General features: G+C 42.6%; 1 protein-coding gene across 1 annotated transcript; it reads right to left on the bottom strand.

The window, feature by feature from the left end:
- Positions 1-4,081: 4,081 nt before the first annotated feature.
- On the bottom strand, positions 4,082-14,255 carry LOC124147173. The gene is made up of 4 exons (XM_046517787.2): positions 14,062-14,255; positions 9,280-9,497; positions 7,288-7,554; positions 4,082-5,988 (listed from the first exon to the last, which is right to left on the bottom strand). Exons 1-4 carry the CDS (start codon positions 14,253-14,255, stop codon positions 4,598-4,600), a joined length of 2,070 nt encoding a protein of 689 aa, XP_046373743.2. The 3' UTR covers positions 4,082-4,597.
- Between the last annotated feature and the right edge of the window lie 4,087 nt (positions 14,256-18,342).

The following is an 18,342-nucleotide window of genomic DNA, read 5'->3' on the forward strand; positions in this document are numbered from 1 at the left end:
TCGTCTTACCACTGGATCAATTACAACACTCCCCATGGGGGGCGAAATTGAGGTCTTTCACGCGGCTGTGAAATGTTTATAACAGTAAAAGCTGCAACTCAATACAAGAGAGAAAAAGGCTTAACGAGACGCCTTAACATGGCGCGCCCCGAGGGTTGAGAGATGGGTACGGTTTGTATGACTGGAACGCTCTAAAATTAACAAAATACCCACTTGAAAATCTCACGATCGTACAAAGTAATCTTCGATAAGATTATTCAACATGACTTTTCTTCAGATTGGCTAGCGTAATGAGCGAGAAGACCCAATCTTTTTATACAGAATAAACGTTGTTAAGTAAGCTCGAACCTCGGAATAAATTTACCTTGTTTGTTTTTTCGGATATTTTTCTCCGAAATCCATTACCAAAAAGGTGCAATGTGGGGAAGGAAAGCTGTTATCTAATGATAACTCAATTATGTCTCAAATTGTCCATTAGTGAAAGTGCAGTTTTTATGCTTTGTGTTTTGAAATGTACCATGAATCGTAGAAATGTTCCACCAATAAAGAGCACACAACTTTACACTCGTGGTTAACGGTTAACGGAAACAATCGAATCGTGTAACAATCGAAAAACACGGCACATAATCTATTATACCTCAGATTGGATGCTAACTTATACTTCATGTAATGAATCTCCCGTATCAACTTTACTACAGTAAAAAGGCCGTTATGGAGGAAAAACGTCTTTCATAAATCGCTAAAAGGAACCTTTTTCTTATCTTATTTGTGTAAAATATAATTAAGGAAAATACTCTGTTAATGCAATAATAAAGCATTCAATTATCAAACCAAGACATTTTGAGTAAATCACAAAAAAGTGTTACATTAAGTGCGTTTTTTTAGAATGCCATTTATCATGTATAATCAGGAATATTTTACCGGCGCTTCTCTCAACTCCTGATTGGGCAGAAAACGGCCAATGATTCAAGCACGTCTTAAGCTACCGAGCAAGTACAATGCAAAGTGTGTCAATGTGCACGGAAACACACGGGGATGAGAGTATGTGCTGTGTAGCAAGAGTAGTATACATGCTTGCGACATCATGTTGAGCCTGGCGGGACAACAACCCACATTTCAAGTACACTTTATCAAGTTTTTGATAGTCATTTAGAAGTTGGAAGAACATGAGGGCATGACACTTTCATGGATAAGGTTATCCATTTCTGGTGTTCCCTGCCGGGAGATTGCTGGAATATTGCTAAATGCGGCGTAAAACCACACTCACTCACCCACAAAGATAATACAATATGGCGAGGAAGACAAAGGGATTCACGGAATAGAAGTCACTTAAATACATAGTTACAAAGCATATAGACGTTTCTGTCCATAAATAGTTTCATGTTTTCATACTCATTATCGGCTTACCCATTTAACCTCTCTATACAGTTTGACTGTACATCTACCGCGGTACAACACATTTCATGTTCACCGGCGTACTCATCTACCATTTTAATTACGACCCAAAGAGGGTCGCGATTGCCGTTATATTGTGCTGTTATGTCACGTGATAGTCACGTTGTCATATGGCAGCGTAATGTATTGTTAAACAATGTTGTAATCGTATTACATTGTTTCTGCTGAGAGTCAGTGGACGTTCATAGCATGTGTTTTAACAATAGTTAGTTGTAAAGAATGTAGTACTCTCTAATGTAAATAGTGGTGTGAAAGTTACTATTTGTAGATGCTGTTGGAGTCAAGTTTGATATGGAATGTTCTAGAATAGCTAGACTAATCCAGCATGATATTGAAATTTCCAGAGGAGATTTTGGCTATTTATTGTAACGGGCGTGCCTCTCTCCTCTCACATTACATCAAGACCAGTGTATGTGTTAAGATCATTGTTTTCACCCTTATTATCCAGCCTTGACCAATGTGGCCCGAAGGTGAATATTATTGCCACTGCTATTATATTTTTTACTACCGTTGTAATTGTACTGCAATTGTATTTTGTCCTGCCACTCTATTGTGTACTGCTATTGTAATTGCTGTGCTGTAATTTGTGTTGATTTGTAAACCTGGTTCATTTTATAATACAATTGTTAATTGTATACCATTCTTTGTTGTTTGTTGGTTTCATATTGATGTTTTTACGTATAAATTTCTTGGTTAACTTTTTGTATTTAATTTGAAGTCGACACGTGAACTAGAGAAACTAGTAAATCCAGTTTTAATATGGATTCCTCCCAGTCATTGCCGAGATAACTATGGGATTCAGTATATCCGAGTGGCGCCGAATTAACTGTATAAATGTTCAATTGAATGAGTGAGTATGGCTATTACGCCGCTTTAGCAATAAAGACACCAGAAATGGGCTTCACACATTGTACCCATGTGCAGAATCGAACCCGCGTTCAATTATCTTGGTTGCACTTTTGAAATCTAACTGTTAAAACAATGCAGACGACGGTATCAAACCAGGCTCAGTCACTCACTCACTCAGTCAATCAAATCCAGTCCTATCACTTTGGTCAAATGATTAGAGTGAGTGAGTTGATTTTAGGTTTATATTCCAGCAATATCCCGACTGGGGGCATTGAGGATGTACCCATGTATGAAATCGAAACTAAGACTCGAGTAAACGCTTTGGGCTACCCCATCGCATACTAGTATGACGGTCTTCAGCAACCAATGCCTGCTGTAAAGGGAGACAATGCTTGTCGTAAGAGGCAACTAGGGGGATCGGTTGGTCAGGTTCGCTGACTGGGTTGATGCATTTCATTGTTATCCAATTGCGTGGATCGATGCTCATGATATCAATCACTGGCTTGTCGGGCCCAAATTTGATTATTTACAGACCATTAAACGGCGTTAAACTACAAGCAAACAAACTAGTATGACAGAGGCACACTGTGTGTGTGTGTGTGTGTGTGTGTGTGTGTGTTTGTACTAGTCCGGACTGATGCCGATTTATAGTGCTAGCTCACTGAGATACCATGCCGCAGTTTAACATGTATACCCCACTCAGACACAGCATACTGACTCCGAGCCGACCAGTCCTTGTTATGGCCCCTTAATGCCGAGCTCCAGACAGGGTAACAACAAGTACCATCTTTTAACGTCTTTTGGTATGGCGCGGTCGGGGATCGAACCCGGACCTTCCGCTCTCCGGGCGGACGCTCTACCACTAGACCACGGAGGCGGTCTGTACTGGGAGGAGGATGCAGTGCTTAAGAACGTATATTTGCGTGGTAAACCTTATTACACGTGGTTAGAGAGCAGTAAACCTAGCACCTTATCAGGAAATGGGGGAAGTTGGTAATGTACGTGTGTACTTTATTGATTTACTCATCAATAAAATAAGTAAATATCTGCATACTGGTGAGAGGGGTTGATTGATAACACGATTGATCGAAGATGGCTGTCGATGTACTCGATGTGAGTTATGCCATTAGAACGAACCATGTCAACAAGCAAATCATTCATCCGCTGACCAGTCCCGGTCAATATAAAGATGATTTTGATAAGATGCTATCCCTCAAACACTGACGTCAAGAATATCAATTAACCCTCAAAAGAGGTCGAAGGTCGGCATGACCGTAGCCCTTTTAGCCTGTAACCCTTCAGATAATGATGCCTAAGCGCTAAAGCTCATTGCTCATCAATGTCCTCGTGGTCTGGGAGTGCAAACATGTCGTTAACGCCGCATAGACAGCACCCGATTAAATCCCTCCCGCGGGATAATTTGTTTAGATACCCACCAAACAAACATTGCTATCCTTGTAATGAGATTAATCTTTGATTATTTTAGAAGACCTAAGGCTTTTTACAGCGGGTATTTGCATATAGACAGGATTTCTTCAATAAATATACTGTTATTGTTAAACCCATCTGTTGTGGAGGAATGGTCGTTTTGTGAGCATGAACTCAATTGAAAAGATCATGTGTCGTTGAATGTAAAATTAAACCCAATCCGTTTATATAAGAAGGTGATTCCTTATAATTCCGCCCTTCAGCTATCACCATTTCAAGGTAAACATGACATGACTGCAATGAGATGGATATTTGTATTTGAAATAAACATGGTTGACAAACATGACGACAGAGACGACAATACTTTATTCATACGGGTTTAAATACCGCCATTTGGAAACATGAAAAAAGGTATCCTCCTTCGGGATGGTTAAACAGACGAAATCGGATCCCAGAGACCTTAATAAAGTCGTTACATTCTAAATTACCAGGACGAATAGCTTCGCGAAAAGATTCCTTCTGTTCTCAGTGCACAATAAACAGGCGAGCAGTCTGTGGAAACTGAGTGCGTGATGTAATTACTGCGACCACTGTACGGAGCATGACGAAACCAGAGTGCACACACACCTTGATCAGAGGCGCGCGGCGACAAATGAGGCTGCTTGGCCTCAGCGTTCAATAGGACAAACGTTCCTCACACAGACTGTGGGTGCAAACACGTATTTCAATATATGCCTAAATGTCAATCAGCGTGCCGAAAGAACACTGTCCATTTTATCACCGTTATCATATTTACATTTGGTAACTATGGCCAAGTTTGGGTATACTTGATGCTTGATATCAAAACTTTATTGTACTATCTGGTTTAGTTTGTATCAAAAATTTTCTTTCTGTTTGGCAATTTCGACTCACCACTTACACTAAAAGCTTCCTGAAAGATCCGCTCTGTCCGTTGTTTCCGTAACATTTCAATGGGCGGCCTACTACCCTCTGTACACATCCGCCATGCATTTCTACAGATAGTAATAAAGTCCCACGCGGCTATTCCTCCAAATATAGCACACAGCAATACTACCCCAATTGTCCCTATGCTCTGGGCTGACCGGCGCTCATCAGATACACTAATGTATTTCCTTTGTGTCGAAGATAAATTCTTTTTGTCGACTTTTATCTCGCGGACTATTTCTTGTACAATTATTTCCATTTCTTCAGACGTCAGGTCTTCCGGCAAGAAAGATGCACAAGGGCACCAACAGAGTGAACTTCCGTTTGCGCCGGAAGTACTTCTGGGGGTGGTTGTAGTCTGAAGGTCGTCATGTTCCCTTGGAGCTGAATCGGTCCGAATGTCGACACCTGATGGGTCTTTAGCCACAATTGCCCGCTGATTGTCCCCCGTGGTAATTGTAGAAGAGATTGAATGAAATAGCTGGGCATTTATAGAGTTGGGCAACATTTTTTCTATTGAGGAAAGATCGGGTTGAAGTGTGATTGAAAAGGGTACAATTTGAACCCCAGACGACGAGCTTGTTTCGGTTCCACTATCGTAATTTGTCAAATGGAAAACACCAGTTTTGTCACTCAGCGTTGGTGATACACTGAGTGACTCCATTAACGTTGAAAGAAATTCCTCTGTGAACGCCACATTTGGAGTTTGAAGGGTGGTCGTCAAATGTAACAGGTCTCTCGGGAAGTCATATCTCATGAACGAATTAATTCCGTTTGGTGTTGATTCAATGGATTCAGTGACCATGTTGATGAAACCATAGGGGACTCGAACAGCTGAATGGGAAGGAAAGTCTGATGAAAAGGCAACAGGATCGGCGGCGATGTTTATGGTAGAATGTGGGGAAAAACTTGCCTGTAATGCCATTGGCGACAATGAATTAATAGACTGTGTCTGGTCTCCGTTGGCGTTTAAGCCTGATGACAAATGGACGCTGCGACCACTCTCAGGTGAATCCAGTAGAGATGGGGGCCGCGTTGACCTGACCATGGGTGTTGGCCGCGTTTTGGTATTTTCATAAAGCATATTTTGGGATGTTATCATTTTGGGCGTTAACTCATCAGATGAATATATGGCTTTTGAAGAGGATGTGTAAATGGCAGAGACAATGTCTGACTCCAGTGATGTCCCCTGTGTGTCGAGGATGATAACAGGTTGGTTATGATTTGTTTCAGTAAAGTTTTCCATCCAACAACCTTGATCGGGTATCGGCGAGATGTAGGTTGACGGAGTTGGATGTTGGTTGACAAATGCTTCAAAGAGAAAAAAACAACAGTAAGTCAACACGGGGACATGGGTGGTCAGGAGGTAAAAGGCGCCGTAAACTGCTGTGCAGAGTTGCATCCCTTTGACATGCCAGAAACCTAAAAGTGTTGGTTCGAATCTCGGTTCGCCCCGATTGTTTTTTTTTTATGTTTGTCAGCACAATACCCGTGCTCGTGGGTTTCACCGAAGTGGTAAGGTCTGATATCTGCATCACTTCGGATTTTCCTCCCACATTAAGTTGACACGCCGTGATATAACTGAAATACTGTTCAAAGCGACGTTAATTCCAACTCACTCACTCACTCACGTAAGGACAAAACAATGAAAATGTAGACAGCGCCATTATCACGACACCACTGTGGCCCACACGGTGGACCTGATTCAAAAAGAATGAGTGAGTGAGTGGGTTTAAGGCCGCTTTGACCCTACCTCTAGGCATGTCACAGTGTGTCCGCTGACAAACTAAAGATAACAATCAGGGCTAATTCTGGATTCAGGATATGATACCTTCAGGAGACAATTCGGCTGAGCAAATTAAGGATATTCAGATATGGATTGGTGTGACACCAGGTTAAGATAAGATTGACGAAACAACAGGTTCAGATAAGATTGACGAAACAACAGGTTCAGATAAGGTTGACGTAACAGGTTCAGATAAGATTGGTGAAACAAAAGGTTCAGATAAGATTGCTGTAACAACAGGTTCAGATGAGATTGATGTAACAACAGGTTCAGATATGATTGGTGTAACAACAGGTTCAAATTAGACTGACGTAACACCAGGTTCAGATAAGATTGACGTAATACCAGGTTCAGATAAGATTGATGTGACACCAGGTTCAGATAAAATCGGTGTATCAACAGGTTTAGAGTGAGTGAGTGAGTGAGTATGGTTTTATGCCGCTTGTAGCAATATTCCAGCAATATCACGGCGGTGGACCCAAGAAATTGGCTTCAGACATTGTACAAATGTCGGGAATCGAACCCGGGTCTTCGGCGTGAAGAGCGAACGCTTTAACCATTAGACTATCCGACCGCCCCCCAACGGGTTGAGATAAGATTGATATAAAATGGGTTTGTTTGTTGTTGAACGCCGCACTCAGCAATATTCCAGCTATATAACGGCGATATTGATATAACAACAGGTACAGATAGTTATATCTGTAATACGGGGACGGTTGGGTAGCCTAGTGGTTAAAGCGTTCGCACGTCGAGCCGAAGACCCGGGTTCGATTCCCGACACAGGTACTAAGTTTCCTCCAACGCTGACGATTTAAATTCAATACCTTTAAAGCAATTCTTGACGTGCAGTTCCGCTTCATTGTCCTTCTCAAGGGTCAATACACCCACGTCCAACAGAGGTTCGAGTTGAAAATGTAATAAGCATGAGTTGTTTGTGTAATAGTATGTGAGTGCCCAACACTCCAGACTGCCGATCTCCATCTTTCTGCACTGGGCCTGGCACTGGGATGCGGTTGCGCGGTTCACCTGTCGGGTGGCCATCATTGAATCCGGGTACTTCACTCCCCGCCAGATGTCAAATAAACAAGCACCTGTTAAGTAACGTCATATGTTAGTGTAAAGTAGACTCATATATCAGTGGTAAATTAGACTCCTATATTAGAGGTAATTAGACTCATATATTAGTGTAAAGTAGACTCATATATGAGTGTAAAGTAGACTCATATATCAGTGGTAAATTAGACTCCTATATTAGTGGCAAATAAGACTGCTATATTAGAGGTAAATTAGACTCAAATATTAGTGTAAATTAGACTCATATATTAGAGGTAAATTAGACTCCTATATTAGTGGTAAATTAGACTCCTATATTAGTGCAAAGTAGACTCATATATCAGTAGCAAATTAGACTCCTATATTAGTGGCAAATAAGACTGCTATATTGGAGGTAAATTAGACTCCTATATTAGTGGTAAATTAGACTCCTATATTAGTGGTAAATGAGACTCATATATAAGTGGTAAATTAGACTCCTATATTAGAGGTAAATTAGACTCCTATGTTAGTGGTAAATTAGACTCCTATATTAGTGGTAAATTAGACTCCTATATTAGTGGTAAATTAGACTCATATATTAGAGGTAAATTAGACTCATAGATTAGTGTAAAGTAGACTCATATATTAGTGTAAAGTAGACTCATTTATTAGTGTAAAGTAGACTCATATATTAGTGTAAAGTAGACTCATATATTAGTGTAAAGTAGACTCATATATTAGCCCGGAGAGCGGAAGGTCCGGGGTTCGATCCCGGTCGCGTCATACCAAAAGACGTTTAAAGCTTGTACTTGTTGTTACTCTGTCTGGTGCTCGGCTTTAAGGGGCTAAAACAAGGACTGGTCGGCTCGGAACCAGTATACTGTGGGTGGGTGGGGTATTTATGCTAACTGCGTCATGGTATCTCAGTGGGCTAGCACTATAAAATAATCTGCAATAATCTTGGACGCGACGTTAAACCCATTTCACCTCACCTCACCACACCTCGCCTCGCCTCGCCTCACCTCACCTCACCTCACCTCCGTCGAGCATCAATGTCTCAGTATGGTGGGAAGGTTAAGGTAGGAATGTCCCCAAATTTTGCACTTCACATGGGCGGAAACTATGACAAAGTTCAAATTAAGTGAGTTAGATTTAGACAAGGTTACTCAACAAGTGACTCGGTCGAGGGCTCAGTTAACAGGTGTCTGAAAAAAATGTTTGGTCGCGCAATACCTTTTCAAAAGACGATATTTGGTATATTTTTGTTAAAGCCATGAACGTATACATTTACGATCATTTGACCTCCCTGCTAAGTAGTTCACGTTAAGAGTAAGTTACGTGTTATCGTGAATACATGAGGAATCTGTGTAAAATACGTATTAGTTGAAATGATGGTGGTAGCCACGGACACAATGAATTAATCGTGTTGTATAATATTGGTCGAGCTTCACTCGGGTTGGTTGGTTGGTTGGTGGTTGTTTAACGCCGCACTCAGCAATATTCCAGCTATATGACGGCGGCCTGTAAATAATCGAGTCTGGCCCAGACAATCCAGTGATTAATATCATGAGTATCGATCCACGCAATTGGGATCGATGACATACATAAACCAAGTCAGTGAGCCTGACCACCCGATCCCGTTAGTCGCCTTTTACGACAAGCAAAGTCACCTTTTACGGCAAGCATGGGTTACTGAAGACCTATTCTACCTCGGAATCTTCACGGGTCAGCTTCACTCGGGAGAGATTGCTCATAAGAAGAGGGTCTTTCTAAGTGCTCACCGGCGCTGCCTCCGCAAATAAACGGTAGTTTATGGTCACAGGCTGTTGATCGCCATTTGCCTGATCTCCATGACGACGACACACACAGACCGTCCACTTCCGGTATTGGTGTGTTCCAGTTTGAAAACGAGGCTGTGTCAGAACAGTCGTGCCATACAAATGGGGCCGAGATGTCGTTGTAATGCCGGTGTAAGCCGATCCAATTATCTTGATAGGCACTGTGGATTAAGAGAGAGGATGTATTTACTCGGTGCAACGCCCAAGGGAAGAGCACCGGGATTGAACATATCGCGATTGAAGCGCATTGTTCGCCCATATCGTCACGCGGAAGGCCAAGGTTCGATTCCCCAAATGGGGACAATCTGTTTGTTTGTTGTTTAACTCCTTACACAGCAATATTCCAGCTATTTTGAAGGCGGACTGAAAAAAATCGAGTCTGAACCAGACAATCCAGTGATGGATATCATGATCCTCGATCAAGTCAGCGAGCATGACCACCCGATCCCGTAAGTCGCCTCTGACGACAAGCATAATCGCCTCTTTATGACAAGCACGGGTTGCTGAAGACCAATTCTAACCCGGATCTTCACGGGTTGGGACAATCTGTTTAACCCGACTTTGGTGTTCCATGTCGTGATGTGGTTGGTATTGAAACAGCGTAGTCCTTACAGACTATTTAATTAAATTTCATTAAATGTCCCTATGGGGACAGGGAGATATATTCGAGAAGACGTAAATGAATGAGTGAGTAAAGTTTTATGCCACTTGTACCAGTAATCCAGCAGCAGTAAGGTTTTGGACACAAAAAACTATGGCTATCAAGGGAGTCGAACCTGGGACCTCAGCGTGACGAGTGATTGCATTAACCCCTGTAGGGACTCCGGGTGAGAGGTCCCTGCTATGCTGGTTCGTTTGTTTGTTTATTGATTAACTTTATTGCCGCACTCGGCAATATTCCAGCTATATGACGGCGGTCTGTAAATAATCGAGACTGGACCAGACAATCCAGTGATTGTCATCATGAGCACCGATCTACATAATTGGGATTCGATGACATGCATCAACAAAGTCAGCGAGCCTGACAACCCAATCCCGTTAGTCGCCTCTTACGACAAGCATAGTCGCCTTTTATGGCAAGAATGGGTTGCTGAAGACCCCGGATCTTCACGGGTGTCTTCCGGTCCAGACTCTATTACTTACAGGCCGCGATGATATATAGCGGATATTCCATGAGTCGAGTGAAATATCTCCCTTCCCCCGTCACGAGATAAGAGAACATGATATTTCCACGAGACACATGGAACATCCTATCTATCATATACCTCTTATGTAGTTGTCTACCAGAAAGTATGATTATTTCATTACGAATGCAAAACCTTGAAACATAAATTCTCCCTACCTAACAAACAAGGACGTTTCACCATCCATTGTAATTGTGACATAAAAAGTAGTTTTGAAAGTTCTGTTTGAAAAATCTTGAAAAATACAAAGAAAAGTAACAAAAAATATTTGAGGTCAATAAAAATCTTTATTATATACTCTGCAAATAAAGAAACGCAAGAATAGTAGTGTTACCGATATCCATACAAAAATAATACCAAAAATGCATTCGACATTTCTCCATGGATTGGGATGGATTTGTGTGGGGAAAAATGAGATGCTGCAGAAATTTGTGGAAAAGATGGGAAATTCGCAAAAAACATCGGCCGACTGCATACAGGCGAATCATCTTCGGTCGTGACCAGGATTTTCAACATAGCACCAAGCACCAAGAACCGTTATCAGAAACACTGAACAACACGTGACCTTCCCCGTTCCGGTCCACCACGTATCACTGCTAGAGCACAGGGTGGTTTCATACGGCGGCGTCATTTACGTGAAAGAACCACCACGGCCACCTCAACAATACCAGGATTGCGTACGATATCAGCCCTGTCAGTGAGCCGCTGAATGTTCTCGCCAGACGACCAGTTCGAGGAGTCATTGTGACGGACCTGTATCTTCGGCTGCGAAGTCAATGCGATGGAGACTAGTTTGGTTTAGTGATGAGTCACGTTTAATGCTTCGCCGTGCGGATGGCAGACGACGTGTTTACAGGCGTCGCGGGGGAACGGTATGCACGAAGCTGCAGACATGAAGTGGACAGATTTGGAGGTGGTAGCGTGGTGATGTGGGCCGCCATCTCCTACACTGGTAGAACAGACCTGGTGCAAGTTCCAGGGAGTGTAACGTCACAACAGTACACGGATGAGATTCTTCTTCCATACGTCCTTCCCGTTAAGGAACAAAGCGAACGACATTCAGGCATCACAACATCCATGTCCTACCATGGCACTCCAGGTCTTCAGATTTAAACCCAATCGAACATTTATCGGATGCCCTGGATCAACGACTGCCAGGACGTTAGCAGCAACCACAGTGCCTCCGACTGTTGGCACAAGCAATGCAGGAAGACTGGGTGAACAACGACTATCCACAGTCTGGGATATGATTGCTTCTATGGGACAACGATGCCAGTCAGATGGCCATACAAGATATTAAGCACAAATGACCTTCACCTTGAAAATCTACAGTTCTATATGTACCATATGGATTCTGGGTCAATGACAATGATGTGTGACAATTTTGAACAATCGATTACCATCTGTTTATTATTGATATGATGTATAAAATATACATCTAGATCACTTTTGCGTTGTTGTTTTGAGGTTGTTGTTTTTGCAGAGTATACATTTGGATATGAATATAAACTGACGTCCAAAAGAAACTTTACCAGAGTTTGAAATCACTCTTGCTCAAAAACAACAAAACATACATACATGAAGTAAAGTGTATTGAGAAGATCAATATATCAACATAATCAACACTGAAAATGACAATCATACCGCGACCGAGAATGACGTCAGAGCCCCCAAAAGTTGGGTGTGGTACAAAACTCGAGCTTTCAGAATCATGGACAAAAGGCAGAGTACATAAACAATCGCTCACGTTCAATTACAAGTCATTAGTAGCGTGTGTGACCACCAAATGCCTCAATACACGCAAAAACTCTTCGACGCACAGAAAAAGTCAGTCGTCTGATGAGGTCACGTAGGATTTGACGCCATTCTTCTTGGAGAGCCAAGATCAGTTCTTGCCGGTTGGCTGGAGAGTGTGGTCGTTATCGAACACGACGATTCATCCAGTCCCAGAGGTGTTCTATGGGGGACATGTCGGGTGAGCGTGCAGGCCACGGCAGGACGTTGACGTTGTTGGCTGCGAGGAAGTTAGTGACAATCCTGGCTGTATGGGCTCTAGCGTTGTCATGCTGATAAATGACACCACGTGGCTGCTATTGGAGAATGGTAGGACAACTGGACGAAGAATGTTATCCATGTAACGGTGAGCTGTCAAGTTTCCGTCAACGATGACCAGCGGTGTCCTGTCCTGCCCACAGATCCCTCCCCACACCATGACACTCCCTCCATCATATGGTACGACCTCCTGCACGCAACACGCCGCCGTTCGTTCACCCTTTCGGCGGTAAACACGTTGTCTTCCATCAGCCCTAAACATACAGAATCGATTTTCGTCAGTGAAGACAACCCTCTGCCAGTCACGGCGTTGCCAACGTCGTACAGTCCGGGCCGATCTCAATCGCAGACGACGATGTTGCGCTGTAAATAGCTGTCCTCTGTATGGTCTAAAAGCCCTGATTCCAAGAGTCCTGAGTCTCCTGGCCACTGTCTGTCGACTAACCCTGTGACCTAATGCATATGTCGCCGATGACGTCACTGTCAGGAAGCGATTTCGGAGGTGCAAGGTACGCAAGTACCGGTCATCATTTGGCTAGGTCACCCTGGGTCTGCCTGTTCTTGGCCCGTCAGCGGTCCGCCCTGTCTGTCTGTAACGTTGCATCAAGTTGGTAATGGCAACACGGGAGCAACCGAAGGTTCGTGCAATATGGGCGTTGGTGGCTCCCATCTGTACCATACTCAAGGCTCGTTCACATTGTTCGACTGTGAGTCGTGGCAATTCTTTTGTGTTTTTTATCACTGTGGATGTCTGACTTGCCGCTGCAATCGTTTTATACCCTTACCCGCACGTGCATTTGCAGTTGTCCGTGGTGCACGTGTTTTTCACTTTTTCGCGTGTTATCTCGCAAACATGTTACAGCCGATTAACATTTTCTGCATACATTATTGTTATATTTGGGTTATGTGTTTTAGATAGACTTCATCGGAAAAAAATTATACTTTGTCTGAAATTTATACTTTCAGTTGGTAAAGTTTCTTTTGGACGTCAATTTATATACAAAATCAACTTCAATGAAAAATAGTCTTTGAAATCTACGAGACCGCTGTTGGAAGCGAAAGAATTCACGCTAGTTAAATAACAAAAATGGCACTTTGCGAAACAAATCGTCTCGATTGGCTAGTAAAATGAGAAATTTACAGTTTATAATGGAACGTTTTCAAGAGAATGACAAACGACAAGAGGTGATATTAACTTCATAAATTACCATCTGCCATAAAGTTGCCTTATCAATGTGGAACTAACGTAAAAAGAAAGTCACCAGTTGGTGTACAGGCTCGACACCTATGAAGGGGAGACAACTCTTGTAAGACAATAGTTCCGTCATTTTAAGTGTTCTATTCACTGCAATGAAGTATATAATGAAATGGTATATTACTGACTGTGGCGTTCAGCAAAATTTACTCAATGGTTTAATATGATACAGACACATGTTTCCGAAGTTGATAAATGTTGTTCTTCAAATTTCAGGTTTTGTTTAATACTCACAGAATTGCCTTCCATTCTGGGTCGGTCTTGAACTGAGCGATAATCATCCACGTGACGTAGTCTGTCTCCATCAGTAGAGACTGTCCGTTGATCTTACACACCGTATTGGCGTCATTCCACGACCGTGGGCTGGAGTACAGCAGAAACAGCGTGCGGGAGGTCGGCAGCGTCAACACTTGAAAATAAGCATCCATCATTCGTCACCACTTGCCCCTTTCAGTAACCTGCCAGAAAACTTGTCCCCCTATCGATGAATGTTATGTGCGAAAATACGACAAATCAATCAGAATGTGCGATTACATTAAGATGAAGTGAAATAAGGTTTAACTTTGCGTTCAAGGTTATTGCATGAAATAGCGACATGCCTGCACGTATATGTATGAGCGTGTGTGCGTGCTTTCGTGCGCGCGCGCGTCAGTGTAAGGTTTTTTATCCAGTTTTATTGTGCTACCTGGCAGAGATACCATGCCGAAGTATATCGATACTATGATTGGGTGGGATGAAAGGTGAGGTGAAATGGGTTTTAACGTCGCGTCCAAGATTTTTGCACTTATATAGCGACGTACAGGCACGTGTGGGTGCGTGTGCGTGTGTGTGCTTGTACTGTTCCGGACTGATGCCGATTTTATAGTGAGATACCATGCCGCAGTTTAACATAAATACCCCACTGAGACACAGTATACTATACGGACGCCCTATCCAGCGTTGAATCTGCATCATTTCCAGGTTGAGGTATTCACACTACACCAAACCTGCTAGTAACGGTTCCTCGGCTGGCAAGTCATTCCTAGTCATTTAATTCACAATTGACCTTTGACCTGATTTCATAGGGAATAGGAAAACCGATATCGCAATACATGTTGTGATATTACCAATTGCAATAGTGACTGAAATGCATCTTCCCGAGGCAAGGGACACACAAGCCCTTGCAAAACTAGACTGGAATTCCGGAATTACATTTTGCCTGGACTAATGAGTCTTTGCATAGTCCAATCAAAATCGCGGAAAGGCTACTGGAGGCGCTACGATCGAGCCTGAAAATTCCAGCCTGGTTCGGCAAGGGTGGAAACTGGACTTCTCTTGTCAGCCAACTCCCTTGCCTCGATAAATGCTGAATTGTGTTAAACAGGTAAAATGCCCGTGATATAGTCGTCCATTGCAGTGCGACTTACCCGGTCCAGGAGACAGGAGACACACACATGCCCATGCAGCAGTGTAGAGGCAGCATGCTGTCTTCATCTGAAACAAACTCATTGGTTGATAGACGCACCAATTTCATTAAAATCGGACCTCAGTTCTTGCTACCGCTAAACAAAGATCTGAGGACATCCCATTACGGGTCACGTCAGAACGACCTTTCATCAAACCAATCAGAGCATCGCTTACAAGATTATGAAAGTGACAGTCGGAATGTGATTTCTAATCATGCAACTTCGAAAACTTTAACTCCGAACGATAGTTACGGGTTTAACGACTAAATCCATACAATCTAGACCATCTATTAGCCATTCCAGAATGTTCTTTTGTTCAGGTTTCAAATTTGTAATCGAGAATTTGTCAAAATATGTTTCGAAGCGTAGTCGCGAGATAATTAAGTTTAGATTTAAACTAATCAACTTCCTCTTTATCGCTCGTCACGTGGCGCCATATTGGTCGCTGATACATTATGAAGTCGTTAAATGAACTTTGCCTCCTGGTATCGAAGGTTTTTTTCCTGGGCTTTTCATGTTTCGGTGTTGCTTTATGTTTTTCACTAATACGAAAGTTCACTTTAACATGTCATTTTCAAAAGGTGATTGGTGGATCCTCGGTAACACACACACACACACACACACACACACACACACACACACACACACACACACACACACACACACACACACACACACACACACACACACACCACTGAGGCGAAAGATGCTGTTGGTGTGTACGGGCTCCATCAACCTCCACAACAAGCTCAGTTGGACTCACCTCGACGTCGGGAGCCGGGGAAGGGTAGAATCACGAACCTACCGTTTTCTTGAAATCGCTAAAGACGCACTATGGTTCAAATATCAATAATATGTGTGCAAACTGTGACACACATATTAGGCAAGTTTATTTCCTTAAAGATGGTAAAGAAAATATGGGCATTCAATATAGGTGGGGACATGATTATACATTTTAGTAACGCCATTTTCCCACGTCCATGGTCCATGACTACGATCATGCCCATATCACGCCCATGCCCACGCCCGCGCCCAACTCCAAGACCTTACCCATGCCCACGCCCAACTCCAGGACCACACCCACGCCGACGTCCAACTACAAGACTACGCCCACACCCATCTGGGTTCTGGGATAAGACTTGGTCAAATAAAGCATGGAACCAAACGTCCATACACATATTGTGTGGAGGCACTCGGAAGTCACGTTTGTCAATTTAACAAAACATAAATCGTACGTCCGCTTTGTTATGGAGGCAACCAAGAACGAGGATGCAATTTGTTTTGGGCGGTTGGCAGCCTAGTGGACCAGTGTTCGCTCGTCAAAGTGTCTGTCCCTCGTGATATTGCTAGAATATTGCTAAAAGCGGCGTTAAACTATATTCACTCACTTTTATTTGTTCGTGCCTCACTCAAAGGATTTAAAATTCTTATTATTATGGAAAGTTGTGTCGCCTTTGTGAGTTTAATCTTTTTGACATGAGACAATATCCGTGCATAGCTATAAAAGTGCTGATGCAGCAATATAAATGATGCCACTTTATTACAGTAACTCTCTAAACCACGACTGGCTTGTCGTAGCCAACACGAAGGTAAGTCATAAACAGGAGAATGCTTTTCAGGGAATGGTTTTATCATCTTATTTAGTGCTTCCAACTATCAGGCAAGACTCCGGATATAACCACCAACACAGCCTGTTGTGCAATGTCAAGAATATACTTGTGCACTGAGTGCCTTGTCTGACTATGGAATATGGACCTACCGCACGCTTCAACTATCTAAGATCACTGCCATGTATTCTGTCGGACGTTGGTTTAGTCTTTGTACAGGATAGAGTAAACATGGAATACTCAGAACATTAACAACGTCAACATCAATTGGCGATCTGTTTGTGTCCCAAAGGGGAATAACTCTACTGGGGATCTGAACGACATCAGCGGTAATGATCACAACGCCAAAGCCTTAGCGGCGCAGGAGCAGGTAGACAAAGTGTATACGAATTTCAAAAACTTTGAGCATCCAATCATATTTTGTTCCAAAAAAAGTACGAAACGCAAAATGCATATTATTTGCACTCACCTAACATAAAATGCCTCGTTCCATTTCCAACAATTTATGAGTGAGTGAGTGAGTATGGTTTTACGCCGCTTGTAGCAATATTCCAGCTATATCACGACAGGTGACACAAGTAATTGGCTTCACACAATGTACCCATGTGGGGAATCGAACCCAGGTCTTCGGTTCGACGAGCGAACGCTTTGACCACCTGGCTACCCATCGCCCCTCCAACAATCTGTATCCGTGCTTGTGTCCACGAGTCATTGCAACTATAGGTAGTTGTGCCTTGGGTGCGAACAATTAGCATGCAAGAAACATGCAAAGAAGCATGCAAGAAGCATGCAAAGAAACATGCAAAGAAACATGCAAAGAAGCATGCAAGAAACATGCAAAGAAGCATGCAAAGAAGCATGCAAGAAACATGCAAAGAAGCATGCAAGAAGCATGCAAAGAAACATGCAAAGAAACATGCAAAGAAGCATGCAAAGAAGCATGCAAGAAACATGCAAAGACGCATGCAAGAAGCATGCAAAGAAACATGCAAAGAAGCATGCAATGAAGCATACAAGAAACATGCAAAGAAGCATGCAAGAAGCATGCAAAGAAGCATGCAAGAAACATGCAAAGAAGCATGCAAGAAACATGCAAAGAAGCATGCAAGAAACATGCAAAGAAGCATGCAAGAAGTGGTGTTCTCACATTCAGTGTCCCAGAGATGAAGTTAATATGTGTTGTGGTGACAACTGGGCCACCCGTACCCCCGCATCTGATCAGAACTTTTATCTGTGTATCAATGTTTTAAAAGTAAGGAATCGTAACAGTATCGAAAGCAGAATGACGATTTTAAACGAAATGGTCTAATTATTTCAAATCAAGTTGATTAGTGACATTTGAATCCATAAAGGAGATGTTAATATCATATATATGAAGTATATGAAAGTATATACCGAAAGAATATAAAAGCGATGACACGATGCTTTCAGTGCAGCTGTGCTGGGATAAATATTATAACCCG

This window comes from Haliotis rufescens, unplaced genomic scaffold, assembly GCF_023055435.1.
Source record: "Haliotis rufescens isolate VD_foot unplaced genomic scaffold, xgHalRufe1.0.p SCAF_39, whole genome shotgun sequence".
NCBI classification, from domain to species: Eukaryota; Metazoa; Mollusca; class Gastropoda; order Lepetellida; family Haliotidae; genus Haliotis; species Haliotis rufescens.